The sequence below is a fragment of the Gadus chalcogrammus genome, chromosome 16 (genome assembly GCF_026213295.1).
Source record: "Gadus chalcogrammus isolate NIFS_2021 chromosome 16, NIFS_Gcha_1.0, whole genome shotgun sequence".
NCBI lineage: Eukaryota > Metazoa > Chordata > Actinopteri > Gadiformes > Gadidae > Gadus > Gadus chalcogrammus.
The window spans coordinates 962,291-990,067 of NC_079427.1; the positions used below are offsets into that span (position 1 = coordinate 962,291).

At 38.8% G+C, this 27,777-nt stretch overlaps 5 protein-coding genes across 5 annotated transcripts; 1 reads left to right on the top strand and 4 right to left on the bottom strand.

Moving 5' to 3' along the window:
- Positions 1-7,737: 7,737 nt before the first annotated feature.
- LOC130406679 (olfactory receptor 1509-like) lies at positions 7,738-8,682 on the bottom strand. Its single transcript, XM_056612364.1, has one exon. It carries the CDS (start codon positions 8,665-8,667, stop codon positions 7,738-7,740), a length of 930 nt encoding a protein of 309 aa, XP_056468339.1. The 5' UTR covers positions 8,668-8,682.
- A 2,127-nt stretch (positions 8,683-10,809) lies between these two features.
- LOC130406484 (olfactory receptor 11A1-like) lies at positions 10,810-11,754 on the bottom strand. Its single transcript, XM_056612084.1, has one exon. The coding sequence runs from the start codon at positions 11,737-11,739 to the stop codon at positions 10,810-10,812; it is 930 nt and encodes a 309-aa protein (XP_056468059.1). The 5' UTR covers positions 11,740-11,754.
- A 3,024-nt stretch (positions 11,755-14,778) lies between these two features.
- LOC130406681 (olfactory receptor 142-like) lies at positions 14,779-15,729 on the bottom strand. Its single transcript, XM_056612366.1, has one exon. It carries the CDS (start codon positions 15,712-15,714, stop codon positions 14,779-14,781), a length of 936 nt encoding a protein of 311 aa, XP_056468341.1. The 5' UTR covers positions 15,715-15,729.
- A 2,025-nt stretch (positions 15,730-17,754) lies between these two features.
- Positions 17,755-18,684, bottom strand: LOC130406682 (putative gustatory receptor clone PTE03). Its single transcript, XM_056612367.1, has one exon. The coding sequence runs from the start codon at positions 18,682-18,684 to the stop codon at positions 17,755-17,757; it is 930 nt and encodes a 309-aa protein (XP_056468342.1).
- A 5,165-nt stretch (positions 18,685-23,849) lies between these two features.
- LOC130406683 (olfactory receptor 10A6-like) lies at positions 23,850-25,265 on the top strand. Its single transcript, XM_056612368.1, is given in 3 exon segments — positions 23,850-24,584; positions 24,587-24,599; positions 25,255-25,265. Coding segments are annotated over 3 exon segments (759 nt in total).
- The last annotated feature ends 2,512 nt before the right edge of the window (positions 25,266-27,777 follow it).

The following is a 27,777-nucleotide window of genomic DNA, read 5'->3' on the forward strand; positions in this document are numbered from 1 at the left end:
ATATGTACTATATGAAGTAGTCATTATCAAATATATGAAGTAGTTAGTGTGTACTATATGAAGTAGTTAATATGTACTATATGAAGTAGTCATTATCAAATATATGAAGTAGTTATTTTGTACTATATGAAGTAGTTAATATGTACTACATGAAGTAGTTATTATTCAATATATGAAGTAGATATTGTGTACTAAATTAAGTAGTTAAATAAACTACATGAATTAGTTATTATGGACTATATCAAGTATTCAATATGGACTATATGAAGTGGTTATTATGTACTATATAAAGTAGTTATCATGTACTTCATGAAGCAGTTGATATATACTATATGAAGTAGTTAATATAAACTATATGAAGTAGTTATTGTGTAGTATATGAAGTAGTTATCGTAATGTCTGTAGCTAACTACTAACAGGCATATATATTTGGACACGACTACATGTGAGTTCTTCTCAGTGTTCGGTTTGATCCAGAACTGCCAAACGGAACAACGCAATGCATTAATGTGTATCCTTCTTCACCTACTTGGCACAGAACAATGCCCTAGGCTATGACACTGACCGCCAGTGGTCACTACCTGTCATTACATCTCCCCCTTTAAAGATGTTGCCCTTATCATTTCACATGAACTTTTGGTGTCTAGTAAACATTTAACACTCCTGTATATTAACAATATTTCTTATTGAAACGTGACTGTATACAACCATCAGACCTTAATGTTGTCTAATAAAAATTACCGTCTCTATTCATACTGTAACAAAACATAACATTCCTACTGTCTTGTCTTTCCTGAACAAGTGCATTTCCTATTAATGTAAATCAGAAATAGCAAAAGTGCATTTTCTGTTAATGTAAATCAGAAATAATGAAAGTGAATTTTTCTTCAACAAAAATCATTCATTAATCAAACAAATCATTCATTAATCAAACAAATCATTCATTAATCAAACAAATCATTCATTAATCAAACATTTCCCTACTTTTTCTTTTCTTTTTTCTCTCCCCAAAAGTCCATACTGCAAAGTCTCTTGACCCTGAGTCTTTCCCCCAAAACATCCCCACAGTCCCTGTTCACCACTTCAGTTTGACCGGAGGCTTGCTCACTCTGCCAGAACGAGTGACGATCTCAGTCCCTTGTGGTCGGGTGGGAGTGTATTGTGTCCCCGCACCCTGTGTGTCCCCAGTGTCAGTATCAGTGACCGCTCGAGTCACCTGGTCAGAACTCTCACTGACAGGCGTAGACTGCAGGTGGCGTCTGTTCCTCCTGTAGCGCTCACCTTGTGCGGTCTCCACGCTATAGGACCTTGGAGTGGAGCTAGAGCTATGAACAACAGCAGGCGTTGTCCGCTGTTTCTTTCCATCCAGTTTCATTAGTGTGGAGTCCCCCGGGCTCAGAGGTGGTAGGACCTTGACTCCATTGCTGCGGTTGTAGAAATAGGCCTGCCGCTGCTTGGCTGCAGCGTCAGCCTTCCTGATCCCATCCTCGTTGGACCAGTTAGGTCCCAGATTGTCCTGCAAGATGGGCAAGGTGGTCCTAATATTCCTGCCCATCAACAGTTCTGCTGGACTGAGTCCTGTCGACAAGGTGGGTGTGGCTCTGTATGTGATTGGTGCCAGGAGGGGGTCTTTCTGTCCCAATATAGACTTAGCTATCTGAACTGCCCTCTCTGCCTGCCCGTTACTCTAGGGGTAGCTAGGGCTTGATGTGATATGTACAAAATCATAGTCCTTACTAAACTCCCTCATCTCTGCTGAAGCTAGCTGGGGCCCATTATCACTCACTATCACTTCGGGGATACCGAAACGTGCAAATGTGGCTTTCATCTTAGGTACAACCTGGTGTAAATTGTAAATTGTAAATAGTAAATTGTAATTGGGTAGGAATTGTAGGCAGATTCAAAATTTCTAGATATCTGGAGTAATAATCGGACACTACTAAGTAGTTGTGCTTCTTGTACTCGCGCAGATCTATAGCAATTTTCTGCGATGGCCTGGATGGGAGCTCACTGGGCACTGCAGCTGCCTATCATTGGTGTGGCTGGGACCTGGTCCATAACAGCCTCAATGTGTGCTGCTACCTCCTCATGACAGACCCCATCCCCCTGACACTGCTCTGGGCCCCTAGACAGTGCATCTGCCACTGGTAATGTCTTACCAGGTGCATGGTGGCGTTGAACCGCATCAGTCTCATCAGCAGCCTCTGGCACCTTATTGGCACGCAGTCCAGATCCTTGCTGTTCATGAGGGGTACCAGTGGTTTGTGATCGGCCACCAGTCTAAAACTGTACGGTCCATACAGGTACTTGTCGAAGCGTTCACAGGCCCAAACGCTGGCAAGGCACTCCTTCTCGATCTGGGCGTACCGTTTCTCCACATCACTCAATCGTCTGGAGCAGTAGTCCACAGGTTTCCACCTCTCTCTATGCTGCTGGAGCAGGACGCCCCCCAGCCCGTAGCTGCTGGCATCTGCTGACACGATGGTGGGCTTGTTGGCATCATAGAAGGTAAGTACCGGGGCAGTGGCTAATGCATTCTTTAGATTTCTGAAAGCTTCACAGTGTGCAGCACCCCACGTCCACTCTGTATCTCCCCTCAGTAGCTCATACAGTGGATGGGCCACTGATGATAGCTCTGGGATGAACTTGGCAAAATAATTCACCATGCCTAAGAATCGCTTGAGCTTGAGCCCCACCGCCTTGATGACCTTCAACACTTCATCTAAGCGTTGGTCATGCAGCTCCTCGGTCTCAGCATGGACTATACCAAAGAGGCCAATTCTGGAGACACATGCTCTATTGCAGTGTGGGCATGGATGCGAGGTGCAAGGGGGAGAGATTGGGGTGGCCTGTTTTGTGGTGAAACCCTCCTTCCTTTGCTGCTGCTTGAGTTTTGCCGCCTGTCGAAGTTGGTCCTCAGGGAAAGTGGCACCTTCCCTCTCAGGCCGTTTCTCCAGGTGGATCTGTGTTGTGCAGTTTGAGGTTTGTCCTAATGTTGTCCTTGTGATGTTTTTCTGGCCTCCAGGTGCACGGTGGCCAATTGAAAGCTGGGAGTAGAGTATCTGCTTTGGGAGGAGAGTATCGGGCACCCATATGACCAGGCCTGTCCATCGCAGCCGATGCTTTGTGATAGTGGTGGTGATGCTGTGTATGTTTGCATCGTCCAGGACGCTGATGTTTGTCCGCTTCTCATCCAAGCTGACACGCAGGATTTTTCTGAGGTGTGTCTGATGGTAGGACTCCAAAGATCATAGATGCCTGCTGTATGTTGTCCATGTCTCTGCACCATAGAGGAGTGCGGGAAGGTGATTGCTCCATATACAAACAAATTAGTCCTAGCAAGCGATCTGGATTCTCAAAGACCCTTTTGCAGAGCTTTGCAAAAGCTCCACTTACACAGCAGATTTTATTTTGTACTTCACCGTCAATGTCTGCTTTTTAGGAGAGGTGGCTACCCAGATATGGAAGTGGTCCACATTCACAAGGCATTCATTTGCAATTGTTATTGTCTGGTGGAGGCTGATGGAGAACCTGGGTCTTTTTGATGTTCAGGGTCAGTCCAAGGAGCTTGTTAGCCCAAGCAAAAGCATTCAATGTGATCTGTAGATCTTCTTCTGTGTGGGCCACAATAGCATTGTCATATGCATATATCGCAGCTCCAAGAGAGGGAGAGCTTTGATTTGGCTTTAATCTGTTTAGGTTGAGCAGTTTGCCATCTGTTCTGAAGACTGGAAACCGGTGGGTAGATTGTTACCAATGAGGTGGAGGATGGCTGCTATAAAGACTGTGAAAAGGGTTGGGGCAATAATGCAGCCTTGTTTGACTCCAGTTTCAACCTTGAAAGGTTCAGTCTCAGAGCCATTGCAGAGGACAGCTGCTGACATGTTGTCATGGAGCAGTCTCAGGATCCTGATATACTTTTCTGGGCATCCACACTTGGATAGTATTGTCCAAACGGCCTGGCGGTTACTGAATCGAAGGCTTTTGTTAGATCTATGAAGGCCATACATAGTGATTTGGTTTTTTCTTGTAGCTGTCTGGTTGTGAAGATCATGTCAGTTGTGCCACAGGCAGAACGGAAGCCACACTGTGTTTCAGGGAGGACTTCCTCTGATAGAGGGAGGAATCTCTTAAAAAGAATGCGGGTGATGATCTTCCTGTTGATAGATAGGAGTGAGATTCCCCTGTAGTTGCCACAATCTGCTTTGTCACCTTTCTTGAAAAGGATGACAATCAGTGCATCCCTGAGGTCTGATGGTATCTCCTCACACCTCACCACACTCTCAACGTCCATCCGTACTGGTCATTGCTCTTGTGAGATGTAAGTCACGTCTGTCCCTGGCTCAAACAATAACGTAGTCGATCAGATGCCAATGCTTGGATCGAGGGTGCATGGAGTTGATATTCCCTCCTCCCTCTTTTCCCATGGTGCCACTCTATGTAGTATAATCCCGACCCACTCTGGCATTGAAGTCCCCAAGGAGGATGATTATGTCTTCTTTTGTGATGGCTGACAAGATGTTATCTAGGCTGGCATAGAAGGCTTCTTTGATGACATCTTGTGAGTCCAGAGTGGGAGCATATGCACTCACAACAGTGGCCTTCCGGTTGCTTTCCAGCTTTAGCCGGACTGTCATAAGGCGCTCGCTGATGCCCTGGGGCAGTTCTTTGAGTTGCCTTACCAGGTTGCTTTTGATGGCAAAGCAAACCTTGGTTCACCAGCAGGCCTGCCCTTCCAAAATAAGTTATATCCTCCCTTTTCCTATCTCAGTTTCCTGTCTTCCGCCATTCTGATCTCGGATAAGGCTGCAATGTCAACATTGAACCTTTGCAGTTCTCTTGCTACGAACGCTGTGAGTCTTTCTGGCCGTTCATTGGAGTCATTGTCAAGAAGGGTGCGCACGTTGCACGCCCCAAAATAAAAATTAAAATGAAGTTTTCTCTGTTTCTTTTTCTGACCGCATGGAGGAAATCCCAGTGGACGCAGTAATCCAGCGGGGAAGGCAGTGAGGCAGACAATCTTTTGGGATGTTGTGAGGAGGGATTGCACAAAGTAAAGTTCTGTATTTTATTTTTGTAGTGATATAGCTCTTATGTACTGATTAAGTATTAATATGTACTATATTAATTAGTTACAATAAAATTATAAACTACTATAAATTACCATGACCCGACTCCTATTAACCCTTAAACTACTAAACTGTGACTCTGAGAATAGTGGATCATTACACACAGGCCACAACAAAGCGTTCCGACCGAGAGCAGAATCTCAAAAGAGGAGTTACTGGATGTGGGGTAATGTCAGAGAAGCCAGAATTTCCATTTATGCAATTTCCCATAATTTTTGATGGCATGTTATGCTAATTATATGATTCAGTACAGTACATTTGTAACTTATGTACATTGAACCATCTAATAACATTATGCAGTTAAGAAGCAATCACTAACAATTAACAAATGGTACAGTAATCATTTACTAATGGTGTTCATGTTTACTCTTGGTGTACGTGTCAACTGAGGCAGTGGTGTTCATGTTAACTAAGGCATTCATTATTACATTTTTTCTTCTATTCTCTATTCACCCTAACCAACTAACCCTAACGTTAACCCTAACCCCAGGCCCACGCCTATGCTGAGGCTCATAATACTTCAGACCTGGCGTTGATCATACTATAGGTCCATGACCTGGTGTTGAGCATACTATAGGTCCATGACCTGGTGTTGAGCATACTATAGGTCCATGACCTGGTGTTGAGCATACTATAGGTCCATGACCTGGTGTTGAGCATACTATAGGTCCATGACCTGGTGTTGATCATACTATAGGTCCATGACCTGGTGTTGAGCATACTATAGGTCCATGACCTGGTGTTGAGCATACTATAGGTCCATGACCTGGTGTTGATCATGCTATAGGTCCATGACCTGGTGTTGATCATGCTATAGGTCCATGACCTGGTGTTGATCATGCTATAGGTTCATGACCTGGTGTTGAGCATACTATAGGTCCATGACCTGGTATTGAGCATACTATAGGTCCATGACCTGGTGTTGATCATGCTATAGGTCCATGACCTGGTGTTGATCATGCTATAGGTCCATGACCTGGTGTTGAACATGCTATAGGTCCATGACCTGGTGTTGAGCATACTATAGGTCCATGACCTGGTGTTGAACATACTATAGATCCATGACCTGGTGTTGAGCTAGTATAGGTCCATGACCTGGTGTTGAGCATACTATAGGTCCATGACCTGGTGTTGAGCATACTATAGATCCATGACATGGTGTTGAACATACTATAGGTCCATGACCTGGTGTTGAGCTAGTATAGATCCATGACCTGGTGTTGAACATACTATAGGTCCATGAGCTGGTGTTGAACATACTATAGATCCATGACCTGGTGTTGAGCATACTATAGGTCCATGAGCTGGTGTTGAACATACTATAGGTCCATGACCTGGTGTTGATCATGCTATAGGTCCATGACCTGGTGTTACATGCTATAGGTCCATGAGCTGGTGTTGAACATACTATAGGTCCATGACCTGGTGTTGATCATACTATAGGTCCATGAGCTGGTGTTGAACATACCATAGATCCATGACCTGGTGTTGAACATACTATAGGTCCATGAGCTGGTGTTGATCATACTATAGGTTCATGACCTGGTGTTGATCATACTATAGGTCCATGACCTGGTGTTGAGCATACTATAGGTCCATGAGCTGGTGTTGAACATACTATAGGTCCATGACCTGGTGTTGAGCATACTATAGATCCATGACCTGGTGTTGAACATACTATAGATCCATGACCTGGTGTTGAGCATACTATAGGTCCATGACCTGGTGTTGAGCATACTATAGGTCCATGGGAATAACCATGCGATTTGAATGGTATTAGGGCAGCATGAACCAGAGGAATATCTCAAAATGTTTTGTGTTCAGTTCAACCTTTATCAATAAGATATTGTAAATGAAGCCAGTGGAAACACTAAGCCATTTTAAATGACACACCAAGCTTGAAAGAGATTAATTTGTTGATCAGAGGAATATTTAAAAATGTTTTGTGGTCAGTTCAACCTTTATCAATAAGAATGAAACACGTTTATGCAATATTGTCCCATTTATAAAATTGCAAATCAGGATTTTGAAGTTCTTCAAAACAAACCAGGGAATAGTTTTGGATCATTGACCACAGAAGGGTCAGTACTAGTTGAAGTGGATCTTTAGTATGTTTGACTTGTCTCTACAGCTGTGGAAACCACTGGTTTACTGGGAAAAAGGGCAAATACAAGACAACATGACGTTATTGCTTATATTTTATTAATGCATGGTTCAAGTTGTTGTAGTTCAGAATCAAATGATACAATTTGAGGGTGACTATTTAAGGAATGCCTTTGCCGTCCATCAGCTCTTAGTGGGTGAAAGAGTGGACATCTGTTCCTAGTTGACCACAAAGGCCTCTGTATGAGACCATTACGATTTTAGAATGATCCTGGCTCATTTTTGACCAATCAAGGCATCTCCTCATCTTGCCTGTCTATCACATTTTCTTTAAAACTCTTAAATCGAACCTACTACACCTTTTAAGGAGAAATCATAGACATAAAGTTATGTGCGAATAGTTGCAAAGAATAAAAGTAAAAAAGTGACCTATCCTACACAATTATGTAGGATTCCCATTAGGTATTATACATCGAATATATATGAAGACATCAAAAAGTGATATCTATATCTTCTTTCGGAAAAACTGATTTCTACAAATCTGTCTTATTTTAGATAACCTGAGTCCATAAATGATAGGGTTAAAGAGTCCTTGGATTGTTACAAAGTACAGCGATAAAACAATACGCAATATCCTGGGAACACTGGTCATATTATATCTACTCTGAAATATTTCAAATCCACACCCAAAGGTGAAGATCAGTAGGGAGGCGATGTGGGGGCTGCAGGTACTGACTGCTTTCTGTCTGGTCTCTTTAGAACCATTGACACAAACCCTGAGGATCTTGGTGTAGGAGAACAGGATGGGGATCAATGGAACCCCAATGGTCACAAATGATGCAAAAAGACCCCAGACATTGTTTACTGTGGTATCAGAACACGCAAGTTTGGTCACATAGTAGATTTGACAGTATAGTCGGTCTATGACGTTCCCACAGAGTTTTAAACGAAATGTCAGAAAAGTAGAAACTAGGAACTTGATAAGAGAGTACAGCCATATGAGAGCGATCAACAGAGCCACCTTGCAAGAGGTCAGCCGAGCCTTATAATGCAGAGGACAGCATATAGCAAGATACCTATCATAGGACATCACAGCCAGGTTACTAAACTCCACAGTGGCACAGGTGTACAAGCAGTAGATCTGAAGGAAACATATAGATCTAGCTATGGTGTGAGTGTCTGAGGTGATCTGCAGCAGGAGGAATGGAAAGAGACCAGCACTACCATACAGTTGATTAACCAACAGGCTACACAGAAACACATACATAGGCTCGTGTAGGCTCCTTTTCATACAAATAGTTACAATGAGAAAAGCATTTGCAACCACAATCACAATGTACAGAATCAAAACAATCACAAAATATAAGTACTTCAGATAGCCCATGTCCAGGTAGGCAGTCAGTATGAAATATGGAAACTGGCTTGAATTGACCATGATAAATTTCACTCTCAGAAGAAGTTCATCACAGGAGATTATTGAGCCTTCGTTCCTTTTTTAGGAATGTTATTCGCCTTGTTGTCTTTAGAAGAATATCCCTACATCGATCACTTCAAGTTACAAACAAGACCCATATCTTATTTCTGAAGACACTTTCCATCAGATCATTCAGTGTTATCCCCACACCTGACCGCCACACACTTACCACTCCCTCTCTGAGCCTAGAACATGACCTCACATCTTTAAAACTGTTTCAAATGACAGAGGGAAGATGTAGCAGACATTGTGGCCTCTGGTCTCACCAGGACCTCCAGTCCATCAGACTGAGCTAAGGCTCTCCTCTGCTCCTATAAAGCTTCTCTCAGCCCCAGGAACCATGGGAGCAGGACCTCTGACATCATCAACAAAGGACCAACTGGAACCTGCTACATCTTTTAGGCATACACATTGGTGCGTTACTTATTTATTTTCTTTTTTATTACACCTATTAATATTAAAAACAGATAATTAACAAAGCTGTATTTAAGTATAAGTCTTATCATTAATTAAGTGAGTAATGCAGTGCTCAACTTTGGTTCTTCTTAAATTGTATTCTTTCTTTCATTCATTCATTCATTCATTCATTCATTCATGCATTCATGCATTCATGCATTCATGCATGCATGCATGCATTCATTCATTCATTCATTCATTCATTCATTCTTTCTTTCTTTCTTTCTTTCTTTCTTTCTTTCTTTCTTTCTTTCTTTCTTTCTTTCTTTCTTATTCTCTTCGAACTTTTTGACCCTTCTCCTTCCACAAAGTTTCACAGAGGGACTAATGATCAGATTAGCTTGGTATCGCATGCTTCCATTCAAAAAGTTTGAGTATTTTTAACTTTAAGATATTCTACTTTAAAATATTTTTTTTTTTTACAATGGAAGTCAATGGGAGGACAGCAAAGTCCATTATCTGAGACTTGAAGTTCTTAGTCTTCAAACTTAAAAATGTTCACGGTTAGCCTTCGTTCAAACATTTAACAAATCATCAAACTTGTATCTTCAAGATTGCTATAGATCCATGACCTGGTGTTGAACATGCTATAGGTCCATTACCTGGGGTTGAACATGCTAATGGACTATGACCTGCTTTTGAACATGCTATAGGTCCATGGGAATCATCAAGTGATTTAAATGGTAGCAGGTCAGCTTGGATTATAAGAGCCAGTGGAAACATGTTCATTCAATTCAATTCAATTTTATTTGTGTAGCCCTTAATCACCATTGCAGTCTCAAGGTGCTTAACAGGCCAAATATGTTCAGCCGATGGGTCCCCCAATGAAGCACTAAACCATATCGAATTACATGCCAAGCTCTTCAGAGATTCATTTGTTGATTCAAAATGTTTTTTGTTCAGTTCAACGTTTATCAATAAGAAATTGTAAATTAAACAAGTTTACACAAAAAAGTCCCATTTCCAAATTGCAAATCAGGAATTTGAAGTTCTAAACATACCGCTTTAGAACCAGGGAATAGGTTTTGATCCAGGCAAATAGATGAAATCAGGCAACATAAAGATTTGTGTTTCTAAACAAGTGACCACAGAAGGGTCAATACAATTTGGAGTGGACCTTTAGACAGTTTGACTTGTGTATACAGCTGTAGAAACCACTTGTTTACTGGGAAAGAAGGGAAAATATAAGACAACATGAACAATATTGTATTAATTTTATTAATGCATGGTTAAAGTTGTTCTAGTTAAGTTTCAAAAGCTTCAATTTGAGGGAGACTATTTAATGAATTCCATTGCCGTCCATTAGCTCTTAGTGGGTGGAAGTGTGAAAATTGGTTCGTAGTAGACCACATAGGCCTCTGCATGAGACCATTACGATTTTAGAATGATCCTGGCAAATTTTTGACCAATCAAGGCATCTCTTTCCTGATTGGCTAGAGGAATTCATCTTGCCTGTCTATCACATTTTCTTTTCAACTCTTAAATCTGACCTACTTCCTTTAAAGGGGAAATCACATGAATAAAGTTATGTGCAACTAGTTGCAAATAATAAAAGTAAAAAATTACCTATCCTACACAGATATGCAGGATTCACATTAAGTATTATTCATATCAATATATGTGAAGACAGTTATTACAAAGTTATAGCTATAACTTCTGAAAGCAAAACTGATTTCTACACATCTGTCTTATTTTAGATAACCTCAGCCCATAAATGACAGGGTTAAAGATTGGTTGGATGGTGAGAAAGTACAGCGATAAAACAATACGTATTATCCTGGGAACACCGGTCATATTGAATCTACTCTGAAATATTTCAAAACAACACCCAAAAGAGAAATTGATCAGGGAGGCGATGTGGGGGCTGCAGGTACTGACTGCTTTCTGTCTGGTCTCTTTAGAACCAACGACACAAACCCTGAGGATCTTGGTGTAGGAGAACAGGATGGGGAACATTGGAACAAAAACGGTCAGAAATGTTCCAAAAAGTCCGTAGATATTGTTAACTGTGGTAACAGAACATGCCAGTTTGACCACATAGTAGTTATTACAGTACAACCGGTCTGTGACATTCCCACATAGTGTTAAACGAAGATTCAGACAAAGAGTAACTAGGAACTTGATAAGAGAGTACAGCCATACGAGAGCGATGAACAGAGCCACCTTGTTAGAGGTCAGCCGAGCCTTATAATGCAGAGGACAGCAGATAGCAAGGTACCTATCATAGGACATCACAGCCAGGTTACAAAACTCCACAGATGCATAGGTGTACAAGCAGTAGATCTGAAGGAAACACATGGATCTAGATATGGTGTGAGTGTCTGAGGTGATCTGCAGCAGGAGGAATGGAAATAGACCAGCGCTACCATACAGCTGATTAACCAACAGGCTACACAGAAACACATACATAGGCTCATGTAGGCTCCTCTTCATACAAATAGTAACAATGAGCAAAGCATTCGCAAACACAATTACAATGTACAGCATCAAAACAATCACAAAATATAAGTACTTCAGATAGCCCATGTCCAGGTAGGCAGACAGTATGAAATATGGAAACTGGCTTGAATTGACCATGATAACTTTCACTCTCAGAAGAAGTTTGTCACAGGAGATTGGTATTTGTTCCTGTTTTAGGAATATTATTCGTGTTGTTGTCTTTTTGAAGATTGTCCCTACATTATTTTCTTCAAACTAAAAATAAGTCTCATATCTGATCACGTTTCTCATCTTGGACATCAGGAGACACTTTCCATCGGAACATTTAGTGTGATCCCCACACATTTACATTTAGGGCATTTAGCAGATGCTTTAATACAAAGCGACTTACAATAAGTACATTTGTCATAAGAAGTGAAACAATATATCGCTGTCGGTGCAGTAAAGATGTTCATAGATCCAAGTGCAAGTACTAACAATCTCTAGGCTAACCCATTCCCCGTATACAGCAGTGATAGCAGCTACTACATATGCTACACAATTAAGTAATGTGATGGATGTAATGAATAAGTACAACGTACATCAAGTGCGTACAATTAGTGTGTACATTAAGTAACCGCCACACGGCTCCCTTTCTGAGCCTAGAACATGACCTCACATCTTTAAACTGTTTCAACTGTTTCTGCTTCAACGAGGACCTCCGGACCGTTAGACTGAGCTAAGGTTCTCCTCTGCTCCTTAAAGCTTCTCTCAATAGCAGTAACCATGGGAGCAGGACCTCTGACATCAACAACAAAGGACCCAATGGAACCTGCTACACATTTTAGACGTACACATTGATGCATAACTTCTTTATTAACATTTTAATAAAGCTATTGCTATTGAAAACAGATATTTAACAGAGCTGTATTTAACTAAAAGTCTTATAATTAATTACGGGAGTGCTGAATGCACCGCTCAACTATTGTTCTTCTTAAGTTGTATTCTTTCTTTCTTTCTTTCTTTCTTTCTTTCTTTCTTTCTTTCTTTCTTTCTTTCTCTCTTTCTTTCTTTCTTTCTTTCTTTCTTTCTTTCTTTCTTTCTTTCTTTCTTTTTCTTTCTTTCGTATTCTCTTCAAAGTTTGGGACCTTTCTCTTTCCACAAATGTACACAGTGAGACTCCAAACCAGTTTTTTTATGATCAGACTAGCTTGGAATCGTGCACTTCCATTCAAAATGTCCAAATATTTTTAACCGTTAAGATATTTTACTTTAAAATATTATTTTTTATCTTGGAAGTCAATGGGAGCACAGCGAAACCCATTCTCCGACACTTCAACTACTTAGGCTTCAAACTTTAAATTTGTAATGGTTACCCTTTGTTCAGACATTTAACAAATCAACACAATCGTATCTTGAAGATTGCTTTATGTCCATGACCTGGTGTTGAACATGCTATAGGTCCATGACCTGGTGTTGAACATGCTATAGGTCCATGACCTGGTGTTGAACATGCTATAGGTCCCTGACCTGGTGTTGAACATGCTATAGGTCCATGACCTGGTGTTGAACATGCTATAGGTCCATGACCTGGTGTTGAACATGCTATAGGTCCATGACCTGGTGTTTAACATGCTATTGATCCATGACCTGGTGTTGACCATGCTATATGTCCGTGGGAATCATCATGCGATTTAAATGGTAGTAGGTCAGCTTGAACTCAACATATTGGGCACAAAATTCTGGATTATACAAGCCAGAGGAAACATGTTCAGTTGATGGGAAGACCAATGAAGCACCAAGCTATATTGAATGACACACCAAGCCTGACAGGGATTTATTTGCTGATCAGAGGAACATGTAAAAATAATTTGTTTTCAGTTCAACCTTTATCAATAAGAAAGTGTAAATACATGTTTTGGGATTGTCCGGCTATCTCTAAGTTCTGGTTTCATGCAAACTCAGTTTTAGCGGATATACTTGATAATTGTTATGTTCCTAATCCTGTTTTTGGTCTGCTTAATGATAATTCTGATCTTTGCAGAGGTAAACCCAGCGAATATCATTTTGAACTGAATTTGCTATTGATTTATAGAAAACAATTTTGAACAACTAGTTTACTCCAGATATGTGTATGAAATCATTCTGGATCCATAGCCTGGTAAACATTGTCAATCTTGAAGACACAACTGTCAAACTTAATAAGGCCCGACCAGTGACTGTTCAAGCTTGGTACTCTTTCTCATCCAAGATAATCTCTTGGGATAGGGGAGACGACAGCAAGAACTAGGCAATCTTTGTTGTGATTTACCTGCTGAACATGTTTTTGTTGCTTTATGTATTGTCTTACCAACCTGATATTTTTTCTTCTTTCTTTTTCTTTTCTACTTTTCTTAATTTAACATATGACTTTTGATATGTCTGTACCCCCCCCCCGCCCCCCTCCATTTGAAAAACAATTAAAATGTTGATCACAAAAAAAAAAATTGTAATGAAACAAGTTCATACAATATTGATTTCCAAATTGTAAATCGGGATTTGGAAGTACTTTAAAACATACTGATTTAAAACCTGCAGGGAATAATTTTGGATCCAACTAGATGAAATCAGCTTACATCATGGTTTGTGTTTCTAAACCAGTGACCACAGAAGTGTCAGTACTATGTGGAGTGGACCTTTAGACAGTTTGACTTGTGTATACAGCTGTAGAAACCACTTGTTTACTGGGAAAGAAGGGCAAATATAAGACAACATGAACAATATTGTATTTATTTTATTAATGCATGGTTAAAGTTGTTGTAGTTAAGTTTCAAAAGCTTCAATTCGAGGGTGACTATTTAAGGAATGCCATTGCCGTCCATTAGCTCTTAGTGGGTGAAAGTGTGAAAATTGGTTCGTAGTAGACCACATAGGCCTCTGCATGAGACCATTACGATTTTAGAATGATCCTGGCAAATTTTTGACCGGTCAAGGCATCTCTTTCCTGATTGGCTAGAGGAATTCATCTTGCCTGTCTATCACATTCTCTTTTCAACTCTTAAATCTGACCTACTTCCTTTTAAGGGGAAATCACATGAATAAAGTTATGTGTGACTAGTAAAAGCAAATAATAAAAGTAAAAAATTACCTATCCTACACAGATATGCAGGATTCAAATTAAGTATTATTCATATCAATATATGTGAAGTTATTAAAGAGTTATAACTTTAACTTCCGACACCAAAACTGATTTCTACACATCTGTCTTATTTTAGATAACCTCAGCCCATAAATGACAGGGTTAAAGATTGGTTGGATGGTGAGAAAGTACAGCGATAAAACGATACGTATTATCCTGGGAACACTGGTCATATTGAATCTACTCTGAAATATTTCAAAACAACACCCAAAAGAGAAATTGATCAGGGAGGCGATGTGGGGGCTACAGGTACTCACTGCTTTCTGTCTGGTCTCTTTAGAACCAACGACACAAACCCTGAGGATCTTGGTGTAGGAGAACAGGATGGGGAACAATGGAACAAAAACGGTCAGAAATGTTGCAAAAAGTCCGTAGATATTGTTAACTGTGGTAACAGAACATGCCAGTTTGACCACGTGGTAATTATGACAGTACAGCCGATCTGTGACGTTCCCACACAGCGTTAGACGAAGATTCAGATAAAGGGGTATTATGAACTTGATAAGAGAGTAGAGCCATATGAGAGCGATGAACAGAGCCACCTTGTTAGAGGTCAGCCGAGCCTTATAATGCAGAGGACAGCAGATAGCAAGGTACCTATCATAGGACATCACAGCCAGGTTACAAAACTCCACCGATGCATACGTGTACAAGCAGTAGATCTGTAGGAAACACATGGATCTAGATATGGTGTGAGTGTCAAAGGGGATCTGCAGCAGGAGGAATGGAAATAGACCAGCGCTACCGTACAGCTGATTAACCAACAGGCTACACAGAAAAACATACATAGGTTCATGAAGGCTCCTATTCATACAAATAGTTACAATGAGAAAAGCATTCGCAAACACAATTACAATGTACAGCATCAAAACAATCACAAAATATAAGTACTTTAGATAGCCCATGTCCAGGTAGGCAGTCAGTATGAAATATGGAAACTGGCTTGAATTGACCATGATACCTTTCACTCTCAGAAGAAGTTTGTCACAGGAGATTGGTCTTTGTTCCTGTTTTAGGAATATTATTCGTCTTGTTGTCTTTTCAAAGATTGTCCCTACATAATTCTCTTCAAACTAAAAATAAGTCTCATATCTGATAATAACGTTTCTCATCTCGGACATCAGAAGACACTTTCCATCAGAACATTTAGTGTGATCCCCACACATTTACATTTAGGGCATTTAGCAGACGCTTTAATACAAAGTGACTTAGTTACAATAAGTACTTTTGTCATAAAAGGTGAAACAATATATCGCTGTCGGTGCAGTAAAGATGTTCACAGAACCTAGTGCAAGTAACAATCTCTAGGCTAACCCATTCCCTGTATACAGCAGTGATAGCAGCTACTGCATATGCTACACAATTAAGTACTATGAATAGGTACAACATACATCAAGTGCGTACAATAAGTGTGGATACATTAAGTAACTGCTACACACTTACCACTCCCTCTCTGAGCCTAGAACATGACCTCACATCGATAAAACGGTTTTAACAGTTTCTGCTTTAACCAGGACCTCCAGTCCATCAGACTGAGCTAAGGCTCTTCTCTGCTCCTTAAAGCTTCTCTCAACACCAGAAACCATGGGAGCAGGATCTCTGACATCATCAACAAAGGACCCAATGGAACCAGCTACATCTTTTAGACGCACACATTGAGGCATAACTTCTTTATTAACATTTTATCACAGCTATTAATGCTGAAAACAGATGTTTCACACAGCTGTATTTAACTAAAAGTCTCATCATCATTAATCAGTGGAGTGCTCAATGCAGTGCTGAACTATTGTTCTTCTTAAGTTTTATTCTTTCTTTCCTTCTTTCTTTAAAGTTGTTCGGATTCAAATGCTACCACTTGTGCGTCACTATGCAAGGAATGCCGAAGGCCTTCCACTATCTTTTAGTAATCTCCAATTCAAAGAAGCCAACATAAAACGGATGAAATGCTTGTGTCTCACCAATAAAATTACCACAAATGAAAATCTTAGGTTAATGCTATATAAATTGATGACAAGAATATACTACACTAGAGATAAATTACACACGTTTTATTCGGACTCCTCTGACCAGTGTGTGAAGGTTGGCTCTCAAGACTCCCCCATGCGCCCCTTTTGGCATTGTATGAAAGTGAACAAAGGATGGAAGGAAATCCAAGAATGGACATCAAGTATTTGTAAAACGAAACTGCAGTTTTCAGCTCAGCTGTGTATTTTTCAGAATCCCGATGGTGTAAGGTACCCTAAGGGATGGCAGATTAGGTTTTCTTCCCTTGTTTATAAGAAGCTCATCTTAAAAAAACTGGAAAGAAGCAGAGGCACCTACATTAAAGAGCTGGAAAGAACTTATGAAATATCATTTAACCATAGAAAATACATTGTTTGAGGATATCAATAGAACAAAACAATTTAATGAACTATGGAAACACATTTATGAGGCATTATGAGAAATAATGCTTGTAGCATCGCTAGGAAAGGTGGGGAACTACAGTGTGTGTGTGTGTGTGTGTGTGTGTGTGTGTGTGTGTGTGTGTGTGTGTGTGTGTGTGTGTGTGTGTGTGTGTGTGTGTGTGTGTGTGTGTGTGTGTACATGCAATCAAATTACTGATTATTTTCTGCATTTTATCAAACAGTGAACAACATATACACTTGTGCTTTTTTTTCTCTCTTATTTCTTGTCTGTTTTGTTTATTTGCTTGTTCTTAAAAAAACAACTTAAATCAAATAAAAATAATTATACAAAAAAATAATTATCCTGGCTCATTTTTAACCAATCAAGGCGTCTCTTTCCTGATTGGCTAGAGGAATTCATCTTGCCTGTCTATCACATTCTCTTAACAACTCTTAAATTGAACCTACTACACCTTTTAAGGGGAAATCACATGAATAAAGTTATGTGCGACTTGTTGCAAATAATAAAAGTAAAAAATGACCTAAATATGTAGGGTTAGGATTAGGTATTATACATCTAATACATATGTAGATATCAAAAAGAGATAACTATATCTTCTTATGGAAAAACTGATTTCTACAAATCTGTCTTATTTTAGATAACCTCAGTCCATAAATGATAGGGTTGAAGAGTCCTTGGATTGTTACAAAGTACAGCGATAAAACAATACGCAATATCCTGGGAACACTGGTCATATTATATCTACTCTGAAATATTTCAAATCCACACCCAAAGGTGAAGATCAGTAGGGAGGCGATGTGGGGGCTGCAGGTACTGACTGCTTTCTGTCTGGTCTCTTTAGAACCATTGACACAAACCCTGAGGATCTTGGTGTAGGAGAACACGATGGGGAACAATGGAACCCCAATGGTCACAAATGTTGCAAAAAGTCCCCAGACATTGTTTACTGTGGTATCAGAACACGCGAGTTTGGTCACATAGTAGTTTTGACAGTATAGTCGGCCTATGACGTTCCCACAGAGTTTTAAACGGAAAGTCAGAAAAATGGAAACTAGGAACTTGATAAGAGAGTACAGCCATACGAGAGCGATCAACAGAGCCACCTTGTTAGAGGTCAGCCGAGCCTTATAATGCAGAGGACAGCAGATAGCAAGGTACCTATCATAGGACATCACAGCCAGGTTACAAAACTCTACAGTGGCATACGTATGCAAGCAGTAGATCTGAAGGAAACACATGGATCTAGATATGGTGTGACTGTCTGAGGTGATCTGCAGCAGGAGGAATGGAATTAGACCAGCACTACCATACAGTTCATTAACCAACAGGCTACACAGAAACACATACATAGGCTCATGTAGGCTCCTCTTCATACAAATAGTTACAATGAGAAAAGCATTTGCAACCACAATCACAATGTACAGCATCAAAACAATCACAAAATATAAGTACTTCAGATAGCCCATGTCCAGGTATTCAGTCAGTATGAAATATGGAAACTGGCTTGAATTGACCATGATACCTTTCACTCTCAGAAGAAGTTAGTCACAGGAGATTATTGAGCGTTCGTTCCTGTTATTATTCGCCTTGTGGTCTTTAGAAGAATATACCTACATCGATCCCTTCAAACTACAAACAAGACCCCCATCTTATTTCTGAAGACACTTTCCATCAGATCATTTAGTGTTATCCCCACACCTGACCGCCACACACTTACCACTCCCTCTCTGAGCCTAGAACATGACCTCACATCTTTAAACCTGTTTAAAATGACAGAGGGAAGATGAAGCAGACATTGTGGCCTCTGGTCTCACCAGAACCTCCAGTCCATCAGACTGAGCTAAGGCTCTTCTCTGCTCCTATAAAGCTTCTCTCAGCCCCAGAACCATGGGAGCAGGACCTCTGACATCATCAACAAAGGACCCAATGGAACTAGTTACATTTTTTACGAGTACACATTGATGCATATTTTCTGTATTAGGGTTCCGAGCAGCGAAGCTGCTTGGTCCCCTGTTGTTTCTGTAACGTTTTATTTTTTCCTCAAATTCTGTAAAAGTCTTACTTCAGCCTATCGAAAACTCTTGACATTTTCAGGTATGGTTACCAATAAACCCCACTATCCATAAACCCGAATGTTGCGGTGTGGTACTGCACCCAAAGGTGGAGCTATTATAAAAAATCATGAATTAGGCTTATTTATCCTCACCAGATTGACCTGGACTCAATATTCTTTCAGAATATGAATCTCTAGAATCAGATGCATTTATAAAATATTATAAACATGATAAAAAGATTCACAGGCTATAAAACTAATCAAACATTCATATCCTCAATTCTTAGTTGTACTTATTATATCATGATAAATATGGCTAAAAACAGATCTCTGATGGTTTTGACTTTCCACCCTTGTTACATAAGGTTCTTCTGTCTTTATCTTTATATTTGTTCGATGAATGAGCTCAGAAAAAATGGGACAAAGTAAAGTTTCGTACCACTTATATAGTATTAAAGTAGTGTATAGACTTAATTTAGTACTTATTAACTACTTCATATAGTACATAATAACTACATCATATAGTTTAAAACTACTTATTAATATACTACAGATTCACTACTTTCTACAGCACATAATAACTAGGCCTACATCATATAGTTTATGTAAAGCTTTAATATAGTCCATATTAACTACTACATTAAGTACAGAACTTCTATGGTAGAGCTCAATATAGTTTAGAATAACTATTTCATATTGTGCAAAGCGATAAATTCATTAAAAAACATACAATCTACTTAATTTAGTTCATAGGTGAGTGTTGCAAGCAGCGTAATGTGTAATCGGCCATTCGAGTCGGTCATTCTTTTACCATTCTGATTGGTGGAGGGCTAGCAGCTTGACTAGCGAATCAGTGAAGCCCGGAAGCTAGGATGGTAAGCATACCAGATCGAAGAAGAGGACCTGCTACTTCCGGTTTTCGTGTTTTTTGGCCCACAATACAGATGAGTGGTGCCTGTTGTTTTGGAGACATTACATCTCGCACAAGCGCGGAACGTACGGCGTCGGCTGTAATCCCGTAGGTGTGTACCGCCCATGTCGGTGTTCGAGTCGGCCAGATTAAATAGCCCGACTTCATTTACCGACGCGAATCGGGCAGTTGGTCCGGTGTGTGGTTGCCTTTAGCCGTCCTTCTTTCATTCTTTCTTTATTATTCTTACACATTTTGGGACCCTACTTCTTCCACAATTCTTCACCTAGACTCCATTCCAATTTCAAAATGTTAATATTAGCTTGGAATCGCATGATACCATTCAAATGTCTTCAATATTTTAACTTTTTAGAATATTCTTCCTTTGAAATATTATTTTTTGTCATGGAAATCAAAGGGAGGACGGTGGAGCCAGCCGCCCTGTGTCTGACACTTCAACTACTTCAGACTTCGCAACCGTGTCAATTTTAAACCATTAACCTTCGTTAATTAATTTTAGTTTTTCTAGTTAGGTGAGTGCTGCATGCAGCGCTCAACTATTGTTGTTCGTAAATTGTATTCTTTCTTTCTTTATTATTCTGTTCAAACTTTGGGACCTTACTCCTTCCAAAGTTTTTCACCTAGAGACTCTATTACAATTTTCAAACGTTCAGACTAGCTTGGAATCACGAGCTTCTATTTACATTTTTCTTAATATTTTAAACATTTTAAGATATTCTAATTTTAAATATTGTTTTTCACCAAACATTGGGAGGACGGCAAAGGCCATTCTCTGAACTTCAACTACTTCAGATTTCTTGGTACATTTTTAACCGTTAACCTTCACTCAAACATTCAAATCAACACTTTCTCAAACAAATCAAAACACTTTGATCTTCAAATATATATAAACAAATTTTCAATATATATATAAATATCTATATACCTTTTCCAAGTCAGCAGTTAACTTTACCCACCTCTTCTATTTTCAGTTGGTCTCATTGACCTCGGTTGAGGCTATATATCTAACCTTCTTGCTACCCTGGCGCTAAAATGTTAACCTATTGGTAATATGATTGTTCTATATCGGGCATTTAAACCACATAAAGCCATATCAACCCCCGTTTATATGGCTAGATGCTAGGTGCTTTTACATATGCGGTTTACTTCCGGTAGAAGCTAAATGCTAACAAAAATGTTTAAACTATACTTTTCACGTCATGCTATCTACACAAAGTGTCAGATGAAAGCTGAGACTCAAAGATTATTTAGATGAACTAGTTGTTTTTAGGAATAAGGGCAATAACAGCTACTTTACATTTGATCTCAAATGTATTCAAACTTTATCACATTAGCAATTTGTTTAACTCTTCACTTCATTTGGTTCCAACCATTTAAAAGATTTGAAATAGTTTGCATACATTGTTTACTACATTTATTTTACTTTCATTTGTTAAATTCCCTTTACTGGATTTAAGCCATTGAACATTTATTCTGGTATTAAACTATATCTGTATTAAAAATATTTTTAACCTCACTTTGTACTAAACTCATCTTCTGCAGGAAATACATTTTCTGGTTACTTATTAATATAATTAATATTAACTACTTCATGATGTACTCATTAACTACTTAGTAAAGTACATATTAACTACTTCACAAAGTCGTTAACAACTTCTTAAAGCTAATATCAATTACATTATATAGTCCTAACAAATTCATCATATAGTATACATTAATAACTTCATATAGCACATATTAACTAATTACGCTTTTTATTAAGGTCCTTGTTATAAGCCTTAGTTATTATTTAATAAGACCTTATTATATGCTTATTAACATTAAATTGCGTTAATAAGACTATCAATAAGTGTTAGATATAACATAATAAACTTTTCCCGTTTATTGTGAGATTATAATACTTTTATAATCACTTATCAGAAACTTGTTAACTATTTTTTGATTGGTTAATAACATTAATGGTCTTATGAGTTTCTCATAGTTGTTAATAAACGCATTACAAACCCATTTATTGAGCCTTACTAACTGACCTATTATGTCATTGTTATACCTTTACTAAGCATTTTTTTATGCTTATTAAGTTTAATAATCCATTAACCTGCCAATTATGCATTTAGCAGGAATTGGATCTAAAGCGGGAACCATGCTTACACATTTAATACATATCAACTACTAATTTATTACATAATAACTACATTTTATATGACGTATTAAACACTTCAAATATTATATAGACCTCATTTAGTACATATTAATTACTTCATAAAGAACATAATAACGTCTTCATATAGTACTCATTAACTACTTAATATTTTACATATTAACACATTTATATAGTTTATAATATCGTACATAATCTTTATAAAGTACACTATAAATACCTTGTATAGTACATATAAACTTCTTCAAATAGTATATATTTCCTGCTTCATGAAGTACAAAATAACTACTTTATATAGTACATAATAACCACCTCATGTTACACATTAAAAACTTGATATTCTATATAATAACTACTTCATATAGATCATATGAACTACTTCATAGAGTACATACTAACTACTTTATATATTTGATATCAACTACTTCATAAAGTACATATTAACTACTTCATATAGTACATATTAACTACTTCATATATTGATAATGACTACTTCATATAGTACACACTAACTACTTCACATTTTTGTTAATAACTACTTCATGTCGTACATTTTACTGGACAATTAACTACTTCAATCTGGAGATGTGTTTAATAGAAGGCAGATTTGGTGATGGCCTCCCAGAGAGGTGGGGGCTATAAACGAGGAAGAGGAGGGTTCCACAGAGAGGTAGGGTCTGTAAACGAGGAAGAGGGGGGTTCCACAGAGAGGTGGGGCTGGAAACGAGGAAGAGGAGGGTTCCACAGAGAGGTAGGGTCTGTAAACGAGGAAGAGGGGGGTTCCACAGAGAGGTGGGGCTGGAAACGAGGAAGAGGAGGGTTCCACAGAGAGGTGGGGGCTGTAAACGAGGAAGAGGAGGGTTCCACAGAGATTTGGGGGCTGTAAACGAGGAAGAGGAGGGTTCCATTGTTTCCTCCAAGAGCACATCGAGAAGAGCAGCAAATTATTTACATCTTTATATGTTCAATATGTCATTATGTACAATAAGGAATAGTTTTCAGTACTATCAGTTATTATTATAGTCTTTGGTAAAGTAGTTAAGAATTTACAAAAACAAGGATCAAAAACAATATTTCATCTTTTGATGTTCCCCAGGCGTGAGATGTAGGTCATACTGATTTATCACAACAAGCCACCAATGTGCACGTGTAAAAGATGAAGCAGGTTCCATTTGGTCCTTTGTTGATGATGTCAGAGGTCCTGCTCCCATGGTTCTGGGGCTGAGAGAAGCTTTATAGGAGCAGAGGAGAGCCTTAGCTCAGTCTGATGGACTGGAGGTCCTGGTTAGACCAGAGGCCACAATGTCTGCTACATCTTCCCTCTGTCATTTGAAACAGTTTTAAAGATGGAGGTCATGTTCTAGGCTCAGAGAGGGAGTGGTCAGCGTGTGGCAGTCAGGTGTGGGGATCACACTTCTGATAGAAAGTGTCCTCTGATGTCCAAGATGAGAGACGTTATCAGATATGAGCCTTATTTTTCAGTTTGAAGGAATGAATGTAAAAGACCAATCTCCTGTGATTAACTCAGTAAGTTATCATGGTCAATTCAAGCCAGATTCCATATTTCCTACTGACTGAATACCTCGGCATGGGCTATCTGAAGTACCTATATTTTGTGATTGTTTTGATGCTGTACATTGTGATTGTGGTTGCGAATGCTTTGCTCATTGTAACTATTTGTATGAAGAGGAGCCTACATGAGCCTATGTATGTGTTTCTGTGTAGCCTGTTGGTTAATCAGCTGTATGGTAGTGCTGGTCTATTTCCATTCCTCCTGCTGCAGATCACCTCAGACACTCACACCATATCTAGATCCATGTGTTTCCTTCAGATCTACTGCTTGTACACGTATGCATCTGTGGAGTTTAGTAACCTGGCTGTGATGTCCTATGATAGGTACCTTGCTATCTGCTGTCCTCTGCATTATAAGGCTCGGCTGACCTCTAACAAGGTGGCTCTGTTCATCGCTCTCATATGGCTGTACTCTCTTATCAAGTTCCTAATTTCTCTATTTCTGACTTTCCGTTTAAAACTCTGTGGGAACGTCATAGGGCGGCTATACTGTCAGAACTACTATGTGACCAAACTGGCGTGTTTTGACACCACAGTAAATGACATTTGGGGAATTGTTACAACATTTCTGACCATTTTGGTTCCATTGTTCCCCATCCTGTTCTCCTACACCAAGATCCTCAGGGTTTGTGTCGTTGGTTCTAAAGAGACCAGACAGAAAGCAGTCAGTACCTGCAGCCCCCACATCGCCTCCCTGATCAATTTCTCTTTGGGTGTTGTTTTGAAATATTTCAGAGTAGATTCAATATGACCGGTGTTCCCAGGATAATACGTATTGTTTTATCGCTGTACTTTCTCACCATCCAACCAATCTTTAACCCTGTCATTTATGGGCTGAGGTTATCTAAAATAAGACAGATGTGTAGAAATCAGTTTTGCTGCAAGAAGTTATAGTTATTGGTTTGTCATAACTTCACATATATTGATCAGAATGATACTTAATGTGAATCTCACATATTTGTGTAGGATAGATCATTTTTGTACATTTATTATTTGCAATTAGTTTCACGCAACTTTATGTCCATGATTTTGCCTTAAAAGGTGTAGTAGGTCAGATTTAAGAGTTGTAAAGAGAATGTGATAGACAGGCAAAATTAATGCCTCTAGCAAATCAGGAAAGAGATGCCCCGATAAGTGAGAAATGAGCCTGTATCAGTCTTAAATGGTAATGGTCTCATAGCCGTTGATGTCAACTAGAACAAAAATTCACAATTTCATCCACTAAGGGCTAATGGATGGGAATGGCATTCCTTAAATAGTCAGGCTCAAATTGTAGCTTTGGAAACTGAACTACAGCCTGATTAACCATGTATTGATAAAAAAAATACAATATTGTTCATGTTGTCTTATATTTGACCCTTTTCTCCTAGTAAACCAGTGATTTTGACAGCGGTAGGCACAAGTCAAACTTACTATAGATCCCCTCCAAATAGTACTGACCCTTCTGTTGTCACTGGATTGGAGACACAAACCAAGATGTTAGCTGATTTCATATGTTGAGATGCATGATTTGTATACGTATGCATCTGTGGAGGTTTGTAACCTGGCTGTGATGTCCTATGATAGGTACCTTGCTATCTGCTGTCCTCTGCATTATAAGGCTCGGCTGACCTCTAACAAGGTGGCTCTGTTGATCGCTCTCGTATGGCTGTACTCTTTTATCAAGTTCCCAATAACTCTTTGTCTGAATCTCTGTCTAAAGCTCTGTGGGAATGCCATAGACCGGCTATTTTGCTTCAACTACGATGTTGTCTTACTGGCGTGTTCTGATACCACACTAAATAATATCTATGGGCAAAAAAATCACAAAAGCTAACTATTTCGGACGTTGAGGAGCCTTGGAACGTCAATATCTAACCTTCTTGCTACCCTGGCGCTAAAATGTTAACCTATTGGTAATATGATTGTTCTATATCGGGCATTTAAACCACATAAAGCCATATCAACCCCCGTTTATATGGCTAGATGCTAGGTGCTTTTACATATGCGGTTTACTTCCGGTAGAAGCTAAATGCTAACAAAAATGTTTAAACTATACTTTTCACGTCATGCTATCTACACAAAGTGTCAGATGAAAGCTGAGACTCAAAGATTATTTAGATGAACTAGTTGTTTTTAGGAATAAGGGCAATAACAGCTACTTTACATTTGATCTCAAATGTATTCAAACTTTATCACATTAGCAATTTGTTTAACTCTTCACTTCATTTGGTTCCAACCATTTAAAAGATTTGAAATAGTTTGCATACATTGTTTACTACATTTATTTTACTTTCATTTGTTAAATTCCCTTTACTGGATTTAAGCCATTGAACATTTATTCTGGTATTAAACTATATCTGTATTAAAAATATTTTTAACCTCACTTTGTACTAAACTCATCTTCTGCAGGAAATACATTTTCTGGTTACTTATTAATATAATTAATATTAACTACTTCATGACATACTTATTAACTACTTAGTAAAGTACATATTAACTACTTCACAAAGTCGTTAACAACTTCTTAAAGCTAATATCAATTACATTATATAGTCCTAACAAATTCATCATATAGTATACATTAATAACTTCATATAGCACATATTAACTAATCAAGTACATAAGGTAACGCTTTTTATTATGGTCCTTGTAATAAGCCTTAGTTATTATTTAATAAGACCTTATTATATGCTTATTAACATTAAATTGCGTTAATAAGACTATCAATAAGTGTTAGATATAACATAATAAACTTTTCGCGTTTATTGTGAGATTATAATACTTTTATAATCACTTATCAGAAAATTGTTAACTATTTTTTGATTGGTTATTAACATTGATAATGGTCTTATGAGTTTCTCATAGTTGTTAATAAACGCATTACAAACCCATTTATTGAGCCTTACTAACTGACCTATTATGTCATTGTTAGACCTTTACTAAGCATTTTTTTTATGCTTATTAAGTTTAATAATCCATTAACCTGCCAATTATGCATTTTGCAGGAATTGGATCTAAAGCGGGAACAATGCTTACACATTTAATACATATCAACTACTTAATTTATTACATAATAACTACATTTTATATGTAAGGGATAATGCCCGACGAGGTGTCCATTATCAGGAATTAATGGACGACGTGGAGGCGTGAACCGTCCGACGCGAAGCGGAGGACGGTTGCCTCCGCGAAGTCCGACTGTAATAGCAGATGTTGAAGTTGTTAAATCGTTAACTAACCATTTGTATGGAACAATCGGTTAAGGTAAGTTAAGTGCTTGAGTCTCGACACTTTAGAGAATGTCTAGCACGCAACTTGAATAAGCCATGTGCGATATTACCCGGGCTCCAGCGCAACTTTCCTTACCAGGTGAAGCCTACTTCAGTAGCCTACTGAAGTAGCCTAGGAGCATTCATACAGGAGCAAGCAAGAACGTTACCTTTTTCTGTCCTTGGGAAACGAAAAGACGGACAATACGTTTCCACTGTAAGTGCAGTTTATCATTGCACATTTACGAGGCATTTCTTTTTTAAACTATCTTTATTTTCGAAAAATAGACAATGACAGATTAAATGATATTGAGCGGGATATTGACTGTATTATTTAAGGTGGTCATACCGTACCTACCATGTATATAACACATTGAACATTGAACACAAGAAATGGAAGAAATTCCATTTATGCCCATGTACTTTCACCATACATACTATCTAAAAAATAAAAGGACCTGCAGGAAAATATAAATACAGTACTAAAAATTTGAGTTAACACGTTTCTGATTGCTCTTCAGCTTCAGATGCCGTAAGAGGGGTCTCCGGTCGTAATCAGTCGCAAGTCCGTCCCTGACCAATCAGCATTCATTAGCAGAATGCTAGCGTTTATGGCCAACAACGGCCCAAACTGTAAGAAAT